General features: G+C 44.8%; 1 protein-coding gene across 3 annotated transcripts; it reads right to left on the minus strand.

Annotated features, from left to right (window-relative positions):
• Nucleotides 1–69: 69 nt before the first annotated feature.
• LOC139566841 (sarcoplasmic/endoplasmic reticulum calcium ATPase 2-like) lies at nucleotides 70–18,384 on the minus strand. 3 transcript variants are annotated; one of them, XM_071388161.1, is made up of 24 exons: nucleotides 18,261–18,378; nucleotides 17,973–18,016; nucleotides 17,025–17,144; nucleotides 16,643–16,660; nucleotides 16,469–16,551; nucleotides 16,071–16,175; nucleotides 15,802–15,940; nucleotides 12,922–13,088; nucleotides 11,945–12,100; nucleotides 11,637–11,778; nucleotides 11,148–11,314; nucleotides 10,861–10,949; nucleotides 9,996–10,098; nucleotides 9,420–9,551; nucleotides 9,142–9,267; nucleotides 8,727–8,948; nucleotides 8,449–8,560; nucleotides 7,765–8,006; nucleotides 7,328–7,548; nucleotides 6,773–6,975; nucleotides 6,444–6,529; nucleotides 6,220–6,353; nucleotides 5,688–5,805; nucleotides 70–2,701 (listed from the first exon to the last, which is right to left on the minus strand). In XM_071388161.1, the coding sequence occupies exons 3-24, from the start codon at nucleotides 17,140–17,142 to the stop codon at nucleotides 2,393–2,395; spliced, it is 3,192 nt and encodes a 1,063-aa protein (XP_071244262.1). In that variant the 5' UTR covers nucleotides 17,143–17,144; nucleotides 17,973–18,016; nucleotides 18,261–18,378; the 3' UTR covers nucleotides 70–2,392. The 3 variants fall into 3 exon arrangements, with proteins under 3 accessions (XP_071244262.1, XP_071244261.1, XP_071244263.1); XM_071388160.1 differs by having other exon boundaries at nucleotides 17,973–18,384; XM_071388162.1 differs by lacking the exons at nucleotides 17,973–18,016; nucleotides 18,261–18,378 and adding an exon at nucleotides 17,844–17,866.
• Nucleotides 18,385–18,853: the final 469 nt, after the last annotated feature.

Genomic DNA, 18,853 nt, shown 5'->3' on the forward strand with positions numbered 1-18,853 from the left:
CCACAGCCATGTATTTAAATACATTGTTCTGACCCCCAACTGTCAAATTAGCAACCACAGAAACGTACATTTAAATTAACAATTTTATTGTTTTCATCCCATAAGCATTTTCCATATTTGAAATAGCAGTAATGTGACAGACAGCAATGGAACCATTTACAATAAACAAAATACATTCCCACTTTAACTCAGTCAAAAGAAAAATGTTTAAAAAAAGTTCCAATAACTCCACCCAATGTGTATTTCTTTGAAGTCGTTAATTTTACGAAATTATTTTGCTTATTGGTTTCAGATGAAGACAGAGAGCACGGTCAGAACGCTAGAGAAACGGAGATGGAAAGAAGAGACCTCTTCTCTCAGCATCTCTCCCTCATCCCTTTCTTTTGTAAAGCCACCCTGTCAGACTGCCCCTCTTCTCCTCCCCAATCCCCCTTTTCCACTCGGATTCTTACACCTATTAATGATTCTAATAATAACTCCCAACCCCCCCCACCCTTTACTACATTCAGAAAATAAAATAGCACCCCTAATTCTTTACAGGCACAGTAGGGGTATTACAGATGCCACAGCAACAATTAATCAGAATTACCGTAGTAGTTATATCAATCATAATAACAACAAAAAAATGTTGCAAGTCTGGGGAGAAAAAAGTAAGCAAATTTGGTGTGTAGTAAATAAAATAGAAAAGTGTTCCCAGCCCTAACAAACCCACTACTACAGGGGAAGTGGTAATGGTGTCCACATAAGCAGACTACACAACTTTGTACCTTGAGTTCATGGTGTGATGTCACAGTGGCTGTTAAGACTATCAAAACACATAGGTCAACTAGTAGAATGGTAGAGTAGTCTAGCTAAAATATGATGCAATTTCTCAGCCTGACAACAATGTCAGAGATGTTGGAGCCTTCCGGAGAGGCAAGTCTACTACTTCTAGGCCTACGTGAGGATTGCAACACAACTTTAAGGACGCAGTTCCAAGCTGAAATCGTGTGGAGGACATCAGACCGAATCTGGTCACGCAAAAAAAGATACCAAGCCTGCACCTAAAGCCCATTACTACCCAACCTGGACAGTTCTAGTATAGATCAACAGTCAGCGTGTTTGAGGAGGATGTGTTTGAGCAAGGCACAGCGCAGAATCACTCATCTTGATCACATAATGAGTAGTTATTTAGAAAGCAAGGTGATTTGGAGATCAGTGATTCTGAGCAGTCCATCTGCAATGTAACAGTAGTCAATCTCAAACATGCATGATGATAAGGAGACAAAAGGGTATGATGTCATAAAGAGTAGCCAACCGTTATCAGAACCATACATGGAGGCAACATCCATTCTGTAGCAAAGTTGGGCATAAAAAAACTGACAGAAATCAAAAAAAGAAAACACAATTCAGGGACGTTAATAAATATGAATAGTGCAGTGAAAACAAACGCAAAACCTTTTACTTTTCAAAATTCAGCTTTGTCAGCCCATAACCCTAAGAAATACACATTAAAGAAGTACTCTGCTGTCCTCTTCTCTAGACACAGTTTGATGACATCTAAATTAAATCAAATGTTAACTGATTATTGATTGATTTCTGAAGCTGGCTGGAATGTCAGTGTGTGGCCAGTCTGACTGATGCTGGAAGATCATTCAGCTCTCGCTTTTCATCCAGTCATCCCTCCATTCCCTAGACTGAAGAAGCTTCTTTCTCCCTCGCTTTCTCTCTACCTTCCCACCTGTCACCTTACCAGGTAGAGAAACTGGAATGAAATTAATAAGTACTATCTTATGTTAGAAATCATCTATAGACAGGAATTTGCCTTTCAAAATTGAATAAATATTCAGGAGACAGTTCAGGACACAAGTAACGGCCATATTCAATCAAATCCGCTTAACAAGCTTCTGGGGAGAAGTTAAATTGAAAAAAAATAAACACTCATTCTGAGCGGCCAGAAAGAATGTTTGAATCAACTACAAAGTTGTGTTTCTTCTCTGGTTTGTCCCATATTGTAAAAATGATGTTGTCAAGGAGCTACGTGAACCAAAACGTGCGTTCTTTCTGCACAAGAGGAGTGGTATTTTCAAGACCTATTCCGCTAACTCGTTAAACCAGGCTTGATTAAATAGGACCTTGAGTTTTGTAAAATCCCTCACGGTCAGGGCCCGTATTAAAAAAGTCAGAGTGCTGAGCTAGGATGTATCAGCTCCCTCTTCACTTCCTTTGTATCCCTCTTTCTCTCACCGTCTCAGACTGTTCACCTTTCATCCCGGGCTTTATCCCTCTAAAAATGTATTTTTAAATTTCTTTCCCTGCACTCCATCTTCACCTCAACTTGCTCCCCTATTTATTTTATAGTTCCTTCCCTTTCATTCATTCCCCAAACCCCTCCCACCCCCTCTTTTCCCCTTCACTCATAGAACATGTTAGTAATATCAGAGTCCAGGCTGTAAATCCAGACCAATAGAGGGAACGACATTAAAACGAACGACCAGGACACGCCCTTGAACACCCTGCTTACGGCGGCGGTCATGCCCCCTGGCCCTTGACCCCTCCGTCGGCGCTCCCGCTCCTCCTCCTGGCGCTCCACGTCGGTACCCGGCTCGATCCAGTTCCGGGCCAGGAACTTAAGGGCCTCGTCCATGAAGATGACGGGCAGGGACATCTTGAGGACCACAACCCACTGTGGCCACGACAGGGGGCGGATCTGGAACACCACCTGGATGGGAGAGAAGGGAAGGGAGAGAAGGGAAGGGAGAGAAGGGAAGGGAGAGAAGGGAAGGGAGAGAAGGCAAGGGCTGGTTAGACAATGAGATATCGGAGAGCACAATGTAACACACACACACACAGGCACTTCACTGTTCAGCAGAGGTAATTTTGGCACTTTTTTTTAATTCAGTCAAGTCTTAGTCCCATTTTTTGTCATTTGAATAATGATTTAGTCTAACCTGTCAAAATAATGAAAACAAATGGGCCATTTTGGTCAACTAAAATGTCCTTTCATTTTAGTCACATCACATTTGTATTGCCTCATTAACCTATAGTAAATATAATCATATTCTTCCACAAAGCATAAATAAGAATAATATTATATAAACTCAACAAAAAAAGAAACATCCTCTCACCTTTTCAGCAAACTTAACATGTGTAAATATTTGTATGAACATAACAAGATTCAATAGCTGAGACAAACTGAACAAGTTCCACAGACATGTGACTAACAGAAATGGAATAATGTGTCCCTGAACAAAGGGGGGGGTCAAAATCAAAAGTAACAGTCAGTATCTGGTGTGGCCACCAGCTGCATTAAGTACTGCAGTGCATCTCCTCCTCATGGACTGTACCAGATTTGCCAGTTCTTGCTGTGAGATGTTACCCCACTCTTCCACCAAGGCACCTGAAAGTTCCCAGACATTTCTGGGGGGAATGGCCCTAGCCCTCACCCTCCGATCCAACAGGTCCCAGACGTGCTCAATGGGATTGAGATCCAGGCTCTTCGCTGGCCATGGAAGAACACTGACATTCCTGTCTTGCAGGAAATCACACACAGAACGAGCAGTACGGCTGGTGGCATTGACCTTCCAGCATGACATGTCAGGTTGAGCATGCAGGAAGGGTACCACATGAGGCAGGAGGATGTCTTCCCTGTAACGCACAGCATTGAGATTGCCTGCAATGACAACAAGCTCAGTCCGATGATGCTGTGACACGCCACCCCAGACCAAATCGATCCCGCTCCAGAGTACAGGCCTCTGTGTAACGCGCATTCCTTCGACGACAAATGCGAATCCGACCATCACCCCTGGTGAGACAAAACCGCGACTCGTCAGTGAAGAGCACTTTTTGCCAGTCCTGTCTGGTCCAGCAACGGTGGGTTTATGCCCATAGGCTCAAACATTGTTGCCGGTGAGGACCTGCCCTACAACAGGCCTACAAGCTCTCAGTCCAGCCTCTCTCAGCCTATTGCGGACAGTCTGAGCACTAATGGAGGGATTGTGCATTCCTGGTGTAACTCAGGCAGTTGTTGTGACATCCTGTACCTGTCCCGCAGGTGTGATGTTCGGATGTTCCGATCCTGTGTAGCTGTTGTTACATGTGGTCTGCCAAGGCGAGGACGATCAGCTCGCCGTCCTGTCTCCCTGTAGCGCTGTCTTAGGCGTCACCCAGTACGGACATTGCAATTTATTGCCCTGGCCACATCCGCAGTCCTCATGTCTCCTTGCAGCATGCCTAAGGCACGTTCACGCAGATGAACAGGGACCCTGGGCATCTTTCTTTTGGTGTTTTTCCAGAGTCAGCAGAAAGTCCTCTTTAGTGTCCTAAGTTTTCATAACTGTGACCTTAATTGCCTACCATCTGTAAGCTGTTCGTGTCTTCACGACCGTTCCACAGGTGCATGTTCATTAATTGTTTATGGTTCATTGAACAAGCATGGGAAACAGTGTTTAAACCCTTTACAATGAAGATCTGTGAAGTCATTTGGATTTTTACAAATTATCTATGAAAAGACAGGGTCATTTCTTTTTTTGCTGAGTTTATAAGAATTATCTGGCCATGTAAATTCCTAATTCAGCCTACATAGATATTACACACTAAACAAACAGACAAACGCAGAGAGCGAGAGGCAGATGGAATGAGAGAGAGAGAAGCACCATCACTAGATGGTGCCGCAAAGTAGTATGGTTGCACCTCCATCACGCGGTTGCGTCATTGCCATTGATAACAACGTTCCAGACGCCCCGGCCACATTGATGTCCAGAAGTAAAATGGGAGCTAATGACTGTTTCTCCCACTGATGTCACTAAACCTCGAGTCCGAATTGATTCAAGTCCCCTGTGCTCAAGTCCGAGTGGCTGAAGTCAGAGTCCGTGTTACCCAGTCAGATTTAGCGTAGTGGGATGCGGAATTTAGTCAACTAGTTTTAGAACGGCCCGCAATATGCTTTATGAATGTAAAATGCGGCCTGCCAATGCACGACAGAAAGGGGGAAAAAACGTAGCGGCAGAATTATGGGTCATGTCTTTTGAACGGATAATCAAGTCATTCTAAGGAAAAGAGGGAGGCTTGGCTACGTTGGTTACAGAACCTGTATATGAAATGTAGTGGGAAAAGAGGGAGGATTGAGCGAAACTAAAAAAAAATGCAAAAACTGTCTGCTTTTCTATAGTCTACTCAAGGGAGAAAAGCATAGCCAGCTTGTTGTTTTACTATTAAAGTTGTTTTTAATTTCGTAAAAGGAGCTTGTGTTTCTTAACCAGGCAAAGGGTAACTAACTAGAAGGCTGGTGGTGACTGGTTAGCTACGGGGAAGCAAGAGTCGCCACCACGATGTGTATAATCGGAGGGGGTGCCGGTCTGCTCACACTCAACGCTAGCTCCCCTGCAGCTCACCAGCGGATGTAGGCTGTGCCGGGTGTGGGGCATCCTTCCCTGCGCATCTGTGCTGCTAATATTAATTGTGCACATCACTGAAAAGCTCTCCCACATTTATTTTCCAGTCCATTTAGTAGTCAGATTTGTCAGAGATTGTCTAGTCTCATTTTAGTCAACTGAAATTAAAAATTATTTTAATTTTTAGTTTTTCTGAGTCTATTTAGTCAGTTATAGTCACGACAATTGCCTCTGAAAAATAGGTGTTTGACTAATATGTTATTGTTGTTGACAAAATTATGCCAGATGAACGAACACACACACACACACACTTACAGGCAGGGGGTCAACGTAGAGGATGAGGAAGTGGAGCGCCATGGAGAGACAGATGGCTCCCACCAGCCAGGGGTTGGACCAAGGAGGCATCTTCAGGAGGGACTGGTTTTCTGACAGACTGAGGACGAGGACACACACAGCAGAGCTCAGAGGTGGACCAGTAAAACTCAAAAGATGGCAATAAAATATTGATACTAACACAACAGAACTAAAAATATCCAAACTTATACTAAATAATCTGATATAAATCTACTCGATTGAATAATCACGCATATCATGATCATTTTTTATGTTTAATTTGACTTAAACATTTATGTCTGATTGAAAAGAGCAAAGGTGGACAACAAATGCAATAGAACTGAATGAACTTTACAGTTGATATTCATACATGCAGAATGTACTGTGACTAATAGACACAAATGTTATCGCACGAGAACTAAACCTGTTCTGTGTCGCATCATAAATAATGATCTCTATGACCGATGCTAAGTACCGCAAGGAATCGTTGGGAGTTGCAGTTTTAGTAGCATACCTGTTGAGGGCGTTGCACATCTCTATGGTAACGAGCACGGACAGGGCCATGGTCATGGGGTAGGGCGACTCGAACACTGAGCACTGCACCCCCGCAAACTCCCCGTGGCCTTCACTGCACTGGAGATAGTGGGACTGAGAGGAGAGAGAATAGAGAGAGAGCAGGGAGTGAGAGGTCGGAGGTTAGAGACGGTAAAGAAAGAGAAGAGAGGGACGTGTTCTTACCAGTTGGTAGAAGGAGAGTTTGGGTCCGTCGTGTGCTGCCATGAACCACCAGGCTGCAGCTCCTACTGTGGCCGCTCCCACATAGCCTGAGAGAGAGGTCAAAGGTTAGATGTGTATATTCTAGAATCCCAGCTGATATTGTGACGTAAAATCAAATCAATCGTCCAAATGTTATTGGTTTACAAATACATCTGTCACAAAGTGCTCACGAGGCTACCTCTGCAAAGTATACAAGTTCAAAATACAAAAACCCTGTCTGTTCATAATCTATAACCTCACAATGCGGTATCTGCCATAGATATAGATCGAGATATACTAGATTTACTCACATCCGACAATGAGGTATCTGCAGAAGAGCCATCCGGAGATGAGTGGCTCCTTGGGGGAGCGTGGGGGGCGGGACATGATGTCCAGGTCGGGGGGGTTGAAGCCCAGGGCGGTGGCCGGGAAGCCGTCTGTCACCAGGTTGACCCACAGCAACTGGACCGGGATCAGGGCCTCGGGCATGCCCAGAGCAGCGGTCATGAAAATACTGGAGGGAAGAGGGTGAGAGAGGGATACAACATAATAATTCAGAAATCCTCTCACTGTCCCAGACCACTATTTTCCCTCAAGTTAATCCCTTCAACCATCTCTCCTTTTTAAATTTCCCTTCTCCCTATTGTCACCTGACCTAAAAAGTAATCCTCTCCTAAATGTGCACCACTGTTCTGTTATCCTTCCCCTTTATTTATAACCATAACCCCACCACCCTCTCCATCCCCCTCTTCACACCATACAACCTCTCCTATAAACTGTTTCGTTCTGTTATAGATGGCTTTCTCTTCCTTTCCTCTAATCCATCCCTCTCCTCTAATCCATCCCTCTCGTCCCCCTATCCTCACCAGACAACCTCTCCTATGTTGGAAGAGATGAGGTATCGTATGAACTGTTTCATGTTGTTGTAGATGGCTCTGCCCTCTTCTACAGCCGCTACGATGGTAGAGAAGTTATCATCAGCTAAGATCATCTCGGAGGCAGACTTGGCCACAGCCGTGCCTGAACCCATGGCGATACCGATCTCTGCCTTCTTCAGGGCTGGCGCGTCATTTACTCCATCACCAGTCTGGGGGAGAGGTGGGATGGAGGGATGGGAGGGGGCAAGAACAGGCGGTGAGTCAAAACAAGGGAGGAAACGCATGAAAGGCCCCACACAATGCAAACATGCCTTCTCAAACATGCCTTTTTAAGTGTCACAAAGTAGAGCCCTAGACAGGGACACTGCTGCCAACAGAGATACACATTCACCAACCCCCTAAACACACTCACAGCCCCCTCTCACCATGGCTGTGATGTCATCGAGGCTCTGCAGGTACTCCACGATACGGCTCTTGTGTGTGGGTTCCACGCGGGCGAAGCAGCGTCCGGTACGACAGGCCTGCCTCTGGAGGTGGGGGGGCAGCTCGTCAAACTCCCTCCCCGTCAAGCCCCCTGAGAACGGGTCGTCCCTGCCCGCCTCCTCCTCCTCCTCCGTGATGATGCCCACGCGACGACAGATGGACATGGCCGTGCCCTTGTTGTCACCTGGGGGGACGTGAGTTTAGAGGTAAGATGGAGAGATGACACCCAGCAGGAAAAACGGTTTGAAATTGCGTTATTGGGGCCGGGCCGATACCAGGATCGTGGCAAGTAAACACAAAGCGGATTTAACTTCCAGGAAAAAAGCCCTAATGTCACATTAATTTTCCAAGCTAAAGCATACAATATTTGACATACAGCAGCTTTTTAAAGGACCAAAAAAAGTTGTCTGCATTCATTTTTGCCATTGAAAAAAATATTGCAATACTGGTAAAGTCCCAGCTTTTCACGTTATAATATCATTTTAAGGTAGACGAGTGTGAGGCTAGAAATTCTGTTCAGTTGACTTTATTGAATCCCCTTGGATTATGTGTCTTGCGTCTCCCCATCCAACAAACATGTATCACAACACAACAAACAGAGGGAGTGTGTGTGAGGCGTGTCATACCGGTGATCATGATGACCCGGATGCCAGCCTGTCGACACATGCGGACCGCACCAAGTACTTCCTTCCTGGGGGGGTCCAGCATCCCCACGCAGCCCACGAAGGTCAGGTCCGACTGGGGGGAGGGGGGACATTGTTGTTTATTTAATGCTAATCAAATAACACTGTATTTGAAGTGCCTTTAAAATCCACAACACACTTTATAGTCTAAAAGCAATAAAAGAGATTAATAAAAAGTGCATAATAACACAAAGGATGAAATAATCCTAAAAATCACTCACCTCGTAGTCGGCGAAGGTAGCCGAGTTCTCCAGGTTGAGGGAGCGTATCTCGGGGGGCGAGTCCCGGGTCGCCATGGCGAGGCATCGGAGGGTGTCCCGCCCCGTGGCCCACTCCCTGACGGTCCCCTGGAGCTGCTCCCGCCCCGCTGGCGTCATGGGCACCCGCGCGCCCCCGTTCACCCGGATCCAACGGCAGCGCTCCAGCACGCTCTCCGGAGCTCCCTGGGAGAGAGACGACAAGTTGATACAAAGTGGGGAGATGGAGGAGAGAGAGTGCCAGAGAAAGAGCTCAGAAGACAGAAACACGTAAGGAACAGAAACGACAAGAAAGAACAGAGAGAGTAGGGGGATAGAAAAGTGAATAAGTAGGAGAGAGAGAGAGAGAGAGAGAGAGAGAGAGAGAGAGAGAGCGGACCTTGACAAACATCTTGGCCCCAGTGGCAGAGCGGCTGAGCTTGTTGGGAGAACAGAACACTGACATGGACTTCCTGTCACGAGAGAACTCCAACGTCAACTCCTTCCTCATCAACTGTTTAATCACCTGATGGAGAGGATAGAGGGAGGGAGAGAGAGGAGATATATCATTCAATCATCCTGCCAGGAGGTAAATTAGGTCAGCACATCTCAATGGTACACACACATTTTTTTTCAAAAACACAGACACAGATCTTTTGATTTTACAGACACACACACCGAGCAGCAGGCAGTAGCTCTCTCGACAGCGGACAGTCCTCGGAGGTCTGTGTCGAACACGTTCATCTTCTCCACCAGACAGCACAGGGCCGTCTCTGTGGCTTCGCCTACCTTCTCATACACACCCTTAGACTGGGACACACACCCACAGGTTAAGGGTCAACAAGGATATTATTTGAATGTATTATTCCAAACAGATGCTACTGGACTGGAACAAAAAAAGTAGCTCTCCAGGACTAGAACTAAGAAGTGTCTGTCCATGGACATTTGTGTGTATCATGGTGTGTAGTGTAGTGGTTATGGTGTGTAGTGTAGTGGTTATGGTGTGCAGTGCAGTGGTTATGGTGTGTAGTGGTTATGGCGTGCAGTGTAGTGGTTATGGCGTGCAGTGTAGTGGTTATGGTGTGTAGTGTAGTGGTTATGGCGTGCAGTGTAGTGGTTATGGTGTGTAGTGGTTATGGCGTGCAGTGTAGTGGTTATGGCGTGCAGTGTAGTGGTTATGGCGTGCAGTGTAGTGGTTATGGTGTATAGTGGTTATGGTGTGTAGTGTGCAAAGTAGGCTGGCGCTGTTCTCACCTCGTTGTAGTCCAGAGAGGAGTCGTTACACAGAGCACAGATAGAGGCCATCTCCACCAGGCCCTCATACTGACTAGACTTCACTAACGTCTCATCCTTATACCTGAGGGAGAGAGAGAGAGATGGCCAAGGAGAAGAGAGTTAATAAGGGTGGATATGGAAGATGACATGGAGAGAGATAAGAGGGAGAGAGTGTAAGAGATAAAGGGGAAAGATGGAGAGAGAAGTAAGGGATTGTGAAAAGCCAGAAGAGGGGGAGAACAAGACTAGAGAAAGAAAGAATTAGAGGGGAACCAAATATTAGAAAGATAACATTTTTCAGCATCTTAAAGGACCAGTGCAGTCAGAAATGTGATTCGTCTGTAATATATATATTTCCACACTGAGGTTGGAATAAAACAGAAATTGTGAAAAATGATCATGTCCATTTGACAAGACAGCCTGAAATTTCAGCCTAATTTGGTGGGATGGAGTTTTGGCCTGCCTGGTGACATCACCAGGTGGTAAATTAGTTAATACACCAATAAGAAAGAGTTCCAAACCCCTCTGCCAATAACAGGTAGTTTTCCCCTCCCCACTCAGACAGTCCTAGCAAAATTGGGGATGAGTGATTCGTCGTGACATCTAATGCTTTCAATACAATTGGGAACTCCAAAGAAACGAGATCAAATCATGATGTCCCTGATCTTCAGGTCAGAATTTCTAGAAAGCTCTAGAAAGATGCCAGAGTTTCTGACATGGAATTTCATGTTGGATGACCATTCAAAGCGATTTGTCCCGGTCTGGGCTCGTTTTGTTCCTGAGTTCCCAGTTATCTTGAACGTGGCAATCATCAGTTAAGGGTTAAAAGGTTAAAGGCACTCACACTTCCCCTTCCGGGGCGTAAGTCGATCCAGTCACCGAAAACTCACTCAGGGCGCATCGCTCCCCTGACACACTGTCCACAACAAATATCTACACACACACATGCAGATACAGACAGACCGGGTTAGAAAATACACACTCATTGTCACAATCAGTAAGGTTAGGTCAGCATCAGGCTGAGTGTCTGTCAATCAACATGCCAAACCATCCCACTTTCAGGTCAGCGTCAGGGAACCCAAGTGGTTACTCTTCCCCCATCTCCATTTTTCCCCTCCCTCCCTCTCTCACCCGGTGGACAGACATCTGGTTGGTGGTGAGGGTACCAGTCTTGTCGGAGCAGATGACGGAGGTGCAGCCCAAGGTCTCCACAGAGGGCAGACTGCGGACGATGGCATTCTTCCGGGCCATGCGTCTGGTCCCCAGAGCCAGGCAGGTGGTGATCACAGCGGGTAGGCCTGCCAGGGGGGGGGGGTGCAAGATTGAATAGGGTGAAGGGACGGTTAGTGGGGTTAAATATATGGTTCCATAATGGTTCTTCCGAGTCATGTAACAAAAGTACACTGGCTGATCAATCTATTTATCGAGTTAGAGTCTACATGGACACAGAGAGGAGCGGTCTTGAGAGAATTCATTTTGGTTTAGATTGCTCAGAATAGATTGGAATTGACTCATGCTCTACTTTGTGTGTGTCACACAGAGGCAGAGAAGGAAATAAGAGAAGAGAGAGAGGAAAGAGAGAGGAGAGAATAGAGAGAGGTGGTTGGTCCCACCACGTACCCTCAGGGATAGCAGCTACAGCCAGTGCCACAGCGATCTTGAAGTAGTAGACAGCCCCTCTGAGCCAGCTGCCACCGTGGACCGGGTCATTGAAATGGCCTACGTTGATACCCCACACTGCCACGCAGATCACTGTGATCACCTAGAGGGAGGGAGGGAGGGAGCCTGTTATCACAACACTGCCACTCACAATTTTTTATATATATTTTTATATTTAACTAAACAAGTCAATTAAGAACAATACAGGTGACAGATTAAATAAAAGGAACGAGGGAAAGAAAGAGGGAAGAGAAGGAAAGTCCTTGTACCTTGGACAGCTGTTCCCCAAACTGGTCCAGTTTCTGCTGCAGCGGTGTTCTCTCTGGGTCTGTAGCAGCCATCTCGTCACGAATCTTCCCGATTTCAGTCTGCACCCCTGTAGCTACCACCACACCTATAGCCCTGCCCGCCGCAATGTTGGTGCCCTGGAAGTACAATGATACAAAGCAATGTGTTGGTGCACTCTTAACTACTACAGGAGTTTGATCTGTAAAGCAGCATACTTTCCCAGATCAAAGTCATCGCTATAACATAGAAAAAAGAGTCAGAGAAAAATAACGTAGGGATTGGATTACAGTCAGCACAAGAGCAGAAAGACATCTTTTCAACCAGAAATACATTTAAAACCACAATGAAGTGTTTTCCAACGTCTTGTGCTCATAGGGTAGATGTATTATAAATCACAAATTGTGTTTTAACTATGTAGGTGGCGTGGGGATCAACGACATGCATCACACACATTCGGTATTGCTTAGTGATATACAGAACAGAATCAGTACGTGGTCTAGTACCAACACAGCCCTCGATGGTCCAGTTCGATTGCTCCACTATCAGTAACCTGGAAGCTCGTTCACCTGGCTCTTCAGAAGTGTATTAGGAGCACTTCAGTAGATTACGTCACGCAGTATATTATGTGTTTTTGTATGTGTCCTGTGCAAACAATGCAAGTGATGTTTTATTCAACAAACGGTTGAGTCACACCTTCAACACTCACATCAAAGCATCACAGTGCACGCACGCACACGGTCCTGAGTTCTGGTTCCTCTCTCACACCATACCTCCCATTAGATCAATAAAACACACACACACACTCGCTCTCCCACACTTACACAAACGTGCACACTTAAACAAAAGTGCACCTTTTGGCTTGAGGCCTTAATCCCACGTGCTGTGCTGGTCTATTTCTAATCAGATAATGACTCCCCCCCCACCCACCACAAACCCTCTCTCCCACCCACCCACTTACAGAGAACAGCATGTTTTTTTTGTCCTGGTTGACGGCTCGCGGGTCAGGCACTGGGTCTGTGTGTTTGATCACCGACACCGACTCCCCCGTCAGGATGGACTGGTCTACTCGCAGTGTGGTGGAGCAGATGGAGGTCAGCCGGATGTCTGCTGGGACTTTATCACCCACTGGGGGAAAAAGGGGCGGAACGGGGGAGGTGATGGTGATGGTTCAAGTCTTACATTGCAGAAATATGTGGACACCCCTTCAAATTAGTGGATTTGGCTATATCAGCCACACCCATTGCTGACAGGAGTATAAAAATTGAGCACCAATATATCCATATCTCAGACTGGCCAATAAAAATAAAAGATTAAGATGAGCAAAAGAACACAGACACTGGACAAAGGAACTCCGCCTAGAAGGCCAGCAACCCGGAATCACCTCTTCACTGTTGACGTTGAGAATGGTGTGTTGCGGGTACTATTTAATGAAGCTGCCAGTTGAGGACTTGTGAGGCATCTGTTTCTCAAACTAGACACTAATGTACTTGTCCTCTTGCTCAGTTGTGCACCGGGGCCTCCCAAACCTCTTTCTATTCTGGTTAGAGGCAGTTTGCACTGTTCTGTGAAGGGAGTAGTACACAGCGTTGTACGAGATCTTCAGTTTCTTGGCAAGATCTCACATGGAATAGCCTTAATTTCTCAGAACAAGAATAGACTGACGAGTTTCAGAAGAAAGTTCTTTGTTTCTGGCCATTTTGAGCCTGTAATTGAAACTACAAATGCTGATGCTCCAGATACTCAACTAGCCTAAAGAAGGCCAGTTTTATTGCTTCTTTAAAATCAGGACAACAGTTTTCAGCTGTGCTAACACAATTGCAAAAGGGTTTTCTAATGATCAATTAGCCTTTTAAAATGATAAACTTGGATTAACTAACACAACGTGCAATTGGAACACAGTAGTGATGGTTGCTGATAATGGGCCTTTGTACGCCTACGTAGATATTCCATAAAATAATCTGCCGTTTCCAGCCTCAATAGTCATTTACAACATTAACAATGTCTACATTGTATTGCTGATCAATTTGATGTTATTTTAAATAAGGGATTTTCTTTCAAAAACAAGGACATTTCTAAGTGACCCCAAACTTTTCAATGGTATTGTATATAAAACATATTTGGTAATATCCTCCCTTTATAGTGGACCTTTGTCCAGCTACTGTATTTAAAACAAGTTGTTTCAACTTGTTTATATTTCCACATTGATGCCATGCAATTTCTTAGAACAATGTGGAATGCAAACAGGGTCAGGTTAACATACTGAATTTAGCAAAGATAGGATAGGTCTACATTTTGCTATTTAGTTTCTGTAAGCTGTTGAACAAACTATAACGGACTTACATTGGAATTGGAGTTGATCCCAAGGCAATACATAAAAGACCGTAAATACACAACTTAAAGCAACCACATATTTCGCCACGGAGCACGTTTCTGATTGGCCAGTGAGGGGCCAACCCTCGACACACCCTAAACTTGTTTATTCATCAAAACCCAGCCCTTTACCGCCCATGCCAAGCAACAGCGTTGATAATTATGGTTGTGAAAATAGCAAAAATATTTCTGACACCGCTAGCGCTTAGATTGACCAGTGTGTTAAGTCTGTTCTAATACAACCCATAACTTAGAACAGCATAACTAAACCCCATAGAAAACTGCTGTTTTGTTTATTTATGACCTGTCAATCAACCAAATTCATTGGTAAACATCTCAAAATCCTGCAAGATCATTGGCTCAGAGGGATAGACAGGCAGTGATGTGATGATTGAAGCGATAAACAGTGTGTTGTGTTTCTTTAACAATTCTCCATGCATGATTCTCAAATGGCACTCTATTCCCTAGCTCTGGTCAAAAATAGCGCACTATAAAAGGGAATAGGGTGCCATTTGGGACGCATACCCCAGTGTTCTGCTGTGTAAACTGTGATTGGTGTCACAAAGTTCCCATGCTCTTTAAGCCAAACATCGCCACTGTGAATCTTTGAGTCACACACAAAAAAAAAAAAAACTCAACCCCCATTTCCTCTGTTACTTCTTTGAAGCTCTAAGAATAGAAACGGATCGCCTTGAGGATTCGGCAATTGGGGCGGTCTTAACCCTTCGAGCTGTGTTGTCGCTAAAAGTCACACAGAAATTTGAAACTGACCCCCAAACTGCATTTTCAGTCAGATATCTGTAAAAAGTTTATTTGAGAAAATATTTGGAAAAGAAAGGTTAGCGTCGCTGAACCCATCTGGCGACATTCCCAGAGCTTATCAAGATGCAGGGATATTGGGTTTTGTAGGCCTCTTCGAATATCACATCAACTGACAGCACCTTGGTTAAATTATTCATTTCCCATAAAACCTTTCTTTGAGCTCCATGATGATGCGAGAGGGCAAAGATCCAACCGATACAGATTAAAAAATGTCAAGGGTAACTAAACATTTTATTTTTGGAAATTTAAACAACTCAGTCAATAATAGAACAGTTTGGGTATGGGATTTACTAAATGGGTATGGGATTTGTAGTTTCTGTTTCCCCCTACACACATGCCACCTTCGCTGTGTCTCCACTCCCCAGGTACAATGTATAGAACACTAGGGACCTTTCAGGAGTTACAGAATTTGTAGTTTTTTCCCCCTACCTGCTATAGTACCTCAATATCATAGCTGTGTTTTTTTGGAGTTGCTGTTCTTCTTTCCATTATTGGAGGACTTCTAATATAAAGAACACTTGGGCCCCAAGACTAGAGGATGGTGGGATTTATCTGCCTACCTGCTTGAGTACCTCAACAATGTTATCAGTTATAGTGTAGAACACTGTGGTCCCTAGAGGACTCTGGGATTTGTAGTTCTGCCTACCTGCCACCTCCACTATGTCCCCAGGTACGAGGTCCTTAGCCCGGACCCTCTGGACACTCTTCCTGTCCTGTCGGTACACCTTCCCCATCTCAGGCTCATACTCCTTCAGCGCCTCGATCGCGTTCTCAGCATTACGCTCCTGGAAACACACACACGTGAATGAACACACATCGTCTCACACATTAATGTTTATGCATGAACACACACACACACACACTTAGGAAGGAACACACACTAATGCAACATGCCAAAACACTGTGTGACTTTACCTGCCACACCCCGACGATAGCGTTGGCGATGAGGATGAGGAGGATGACGAAGGGTTCCACGAAGGCTGTGATGGTCCCCTCTCCTTCCTCGAACCAGGCAAGAGTCTGTCAGAAAAGAGAGAGAGAAGAGAGAGGTTAAAGAGGAACTTGTTTTCAACAACCAAGAGAGTATGTGACCGGGATGGTAATACTGTGAGGATATAAAGAGTGAATAGTAATGCTCAGAGCAAAATATTGAAATAGCTATAAACATGTCTGAATGACTTTGGGTAGGCTGTAACTTAGCCATTTACTGTAAAGTTATTTACAGTAAATGAGTATTACAGAGTATTTTACAGAGTATTTACGATAGTGTTCGTTCAGGTTGTCTTTGTGTGTGTGTGTGTGTGTGTCCTTACGAAGGAGATGCAGGCAGCCAGCAGAAGAATCCGAACCAACAGATCCTCAAACTGTTCCAGGACCAGCTCCCATAGCGACTTCCCTGGAAACACAGATGGAAAGAATGTAAATGCAGGGGACGGAGAGCGAGAGAGAGAGAGAGCGACCGGAGAGAGAGATAATGAACATCTTACCTTCTTCTGCCGGTAACTCTGCATCATGGAGTTCAGAAATCAAGAGAGAAAGAGAGATTGTTATAAACATAGTAATAACATTACTATTTTCAGCCATCATCAATTTCATCATCACATTACTAAACATAGGCCTAACGTGGGTGTCATTACTTTATAATAATCATTGAAACAATTGAGTACTGGTGAGAGTAAAAGTCTGGCATTTTTTAATTTAAGGGTGAAATAGGGGTTAAGGATTAGGAGTGAAGGGTTAGGGCTATGTCCCAAATGGCACCTATTCCATACTTTGGTCAAAAATAGTGAACTGAGTCCAAGAGGCCCTGGTCAAAAGCAGTGCACTACATAGGTAATAGTGTCATTTAGGTCACGAACTAGGACATACCGTTTGGGCCCCATCTCTCCTTGCTTTTCCTCAGCTGTTCACAGCTCAGGCCTGTCGACTCATTCACAGAGAAATACCCCAACACCTCCTCGACCGTCTTAGTATGGGCATTGTCCATCCCTGAAGGAGAGCGGGATAGAGAGAAGGGGGGTAGAGAGCGGGATAGAGAGAAGGGGGGTGGAGACGGGGGAGAGGATGGGGGAGACAAAGAAAGAGTGTGAAGGGGGATGCACAACACATCAGTAGGCCTACATAACATTCAATCTTAACTAGTGAAAATAAAATGGAGGTGGAAATAGGAATTGTGTACTCTCCATTCCATTCATGATCTCACTGCACTGAATGAAACATGACCACAATATGGGGACCGACTTGATGCTGTAAATACCGATAATGTTGAGACCGAAATAACCGCCTGGGGACATTACAAAACGAGCACAGATAGTGAATCAGATGCACCTGTTACATGTAAATTAGGTTGATTTACAGCACCTGTTCGGTTCAGTAGGGGATTCAACGCGATACAATAAACTTCGCAACATCATAATATACTAGAACCGTGGATCCTCTGTCACGTTGTGCTAAATGCATATATCGATGGTTCGAAGAAAATACAATGTCAGAATGTCACTGCAAGAATCATCTTCGCAGCATCCAACGCAGAGCTCAAGTGAGCACGCAGACAGGTCAACTGTTTGTCAACCATTCTCACATTATTTTACAAATAAAATAAAAGCAATGTCGTATGTTTGTTGATATACAACGTTAAAGTATTGTTGACAAGCTGTTAAATATATGCATTGAAGGTAAATGTCATACTTCCAGGCCGATCCGCTGCGACGCCTTCAATATGCTAACATTTGCTAACTGGCGTTCTCAGAATCGGTAACTAGCGAATAATCCTGTTTGCACGGGACGTTTACGCTCAATTAATTTAGGGAGACTTACCAGTACAATACGTATCCCGGTATTGCGTTGACTAACAACTAATTCTGAAACGTTGAGTAAATAACACAATATCAAAACAAATAGGATTAGAAATCCACAAAAAGAAAACGTTAATTCCCACGACGAAATGAGAAATCGATCTAACGTTACATTAACTGCCTGGCTATCTCTCACACTGAATCGCTAGCTAACGTTACGTCCTGGAAAATTATAAGGAAGGCATTTTCAGAGAATAACAGTAATTTTCTTCCGGTACAACTAAGATTTGTTGGAGGCGTATTCCCCTACTTTTATATTTGATTACAACACCGATGTCGTGTGCGCTTTAATCCACCCGCTATGTCATAGCTATCTAAATAGCCGTTGCTTTATTTAACGCTAGGCCACAGGTTTACACAGTTGTGCATCAGTGGCAGAAATCGTAGGAGCAGAAGTTAGGCCAATTAGAGACCTGGGATTTAGACTGAAATGGCTGTACAGCGAATCACATTGCATCAGCTACCATAAACCCGCCTACCGGTGATTTGCTGCAGGAGGGTGGAACCCCAACCTTGCCCTTGGCTCAGTGCTTGACCAATGAACGTGCTGTGCGACAGTCGTTTTTCAGATGATTGACTTCTGTACAACCCAATGGGTTCTTCAAGGATACTCGCTTCACGTTACCCCTGACCAATAGTAAAGTTTGTCAAGCAAAATAGGCGGGACGTAGATTTAAAGGTAAATCTGAGAGCTCCCTCCCCCAACGCCCATCTGTCACCAGAATGCTAATGAGTGACGCGCAATATCAGACTCTTACTAGAGCGCCGACCTGAAGATCACCAACATCATGATTTGATCTCGTATTTTTCCAAGTTCCCAGTTGTTTTGAACGCGGCATGTCT

The sequence above is a fragment of the Salvelinus alpinus genome, chromosome 39 (assembly GCF_045679555.1).
Source record: "Salvelinus alpinus chromosome 39, SLU_Salpinus.1, whole genome shotgun sequence".
Classification (NCBI taxonomy): Eukaryota; Metazoa; Chordata; class Actinopteri; order Salmoniformes; family Salmonidae; genus Salvelinus; species Salvelinus alpinus.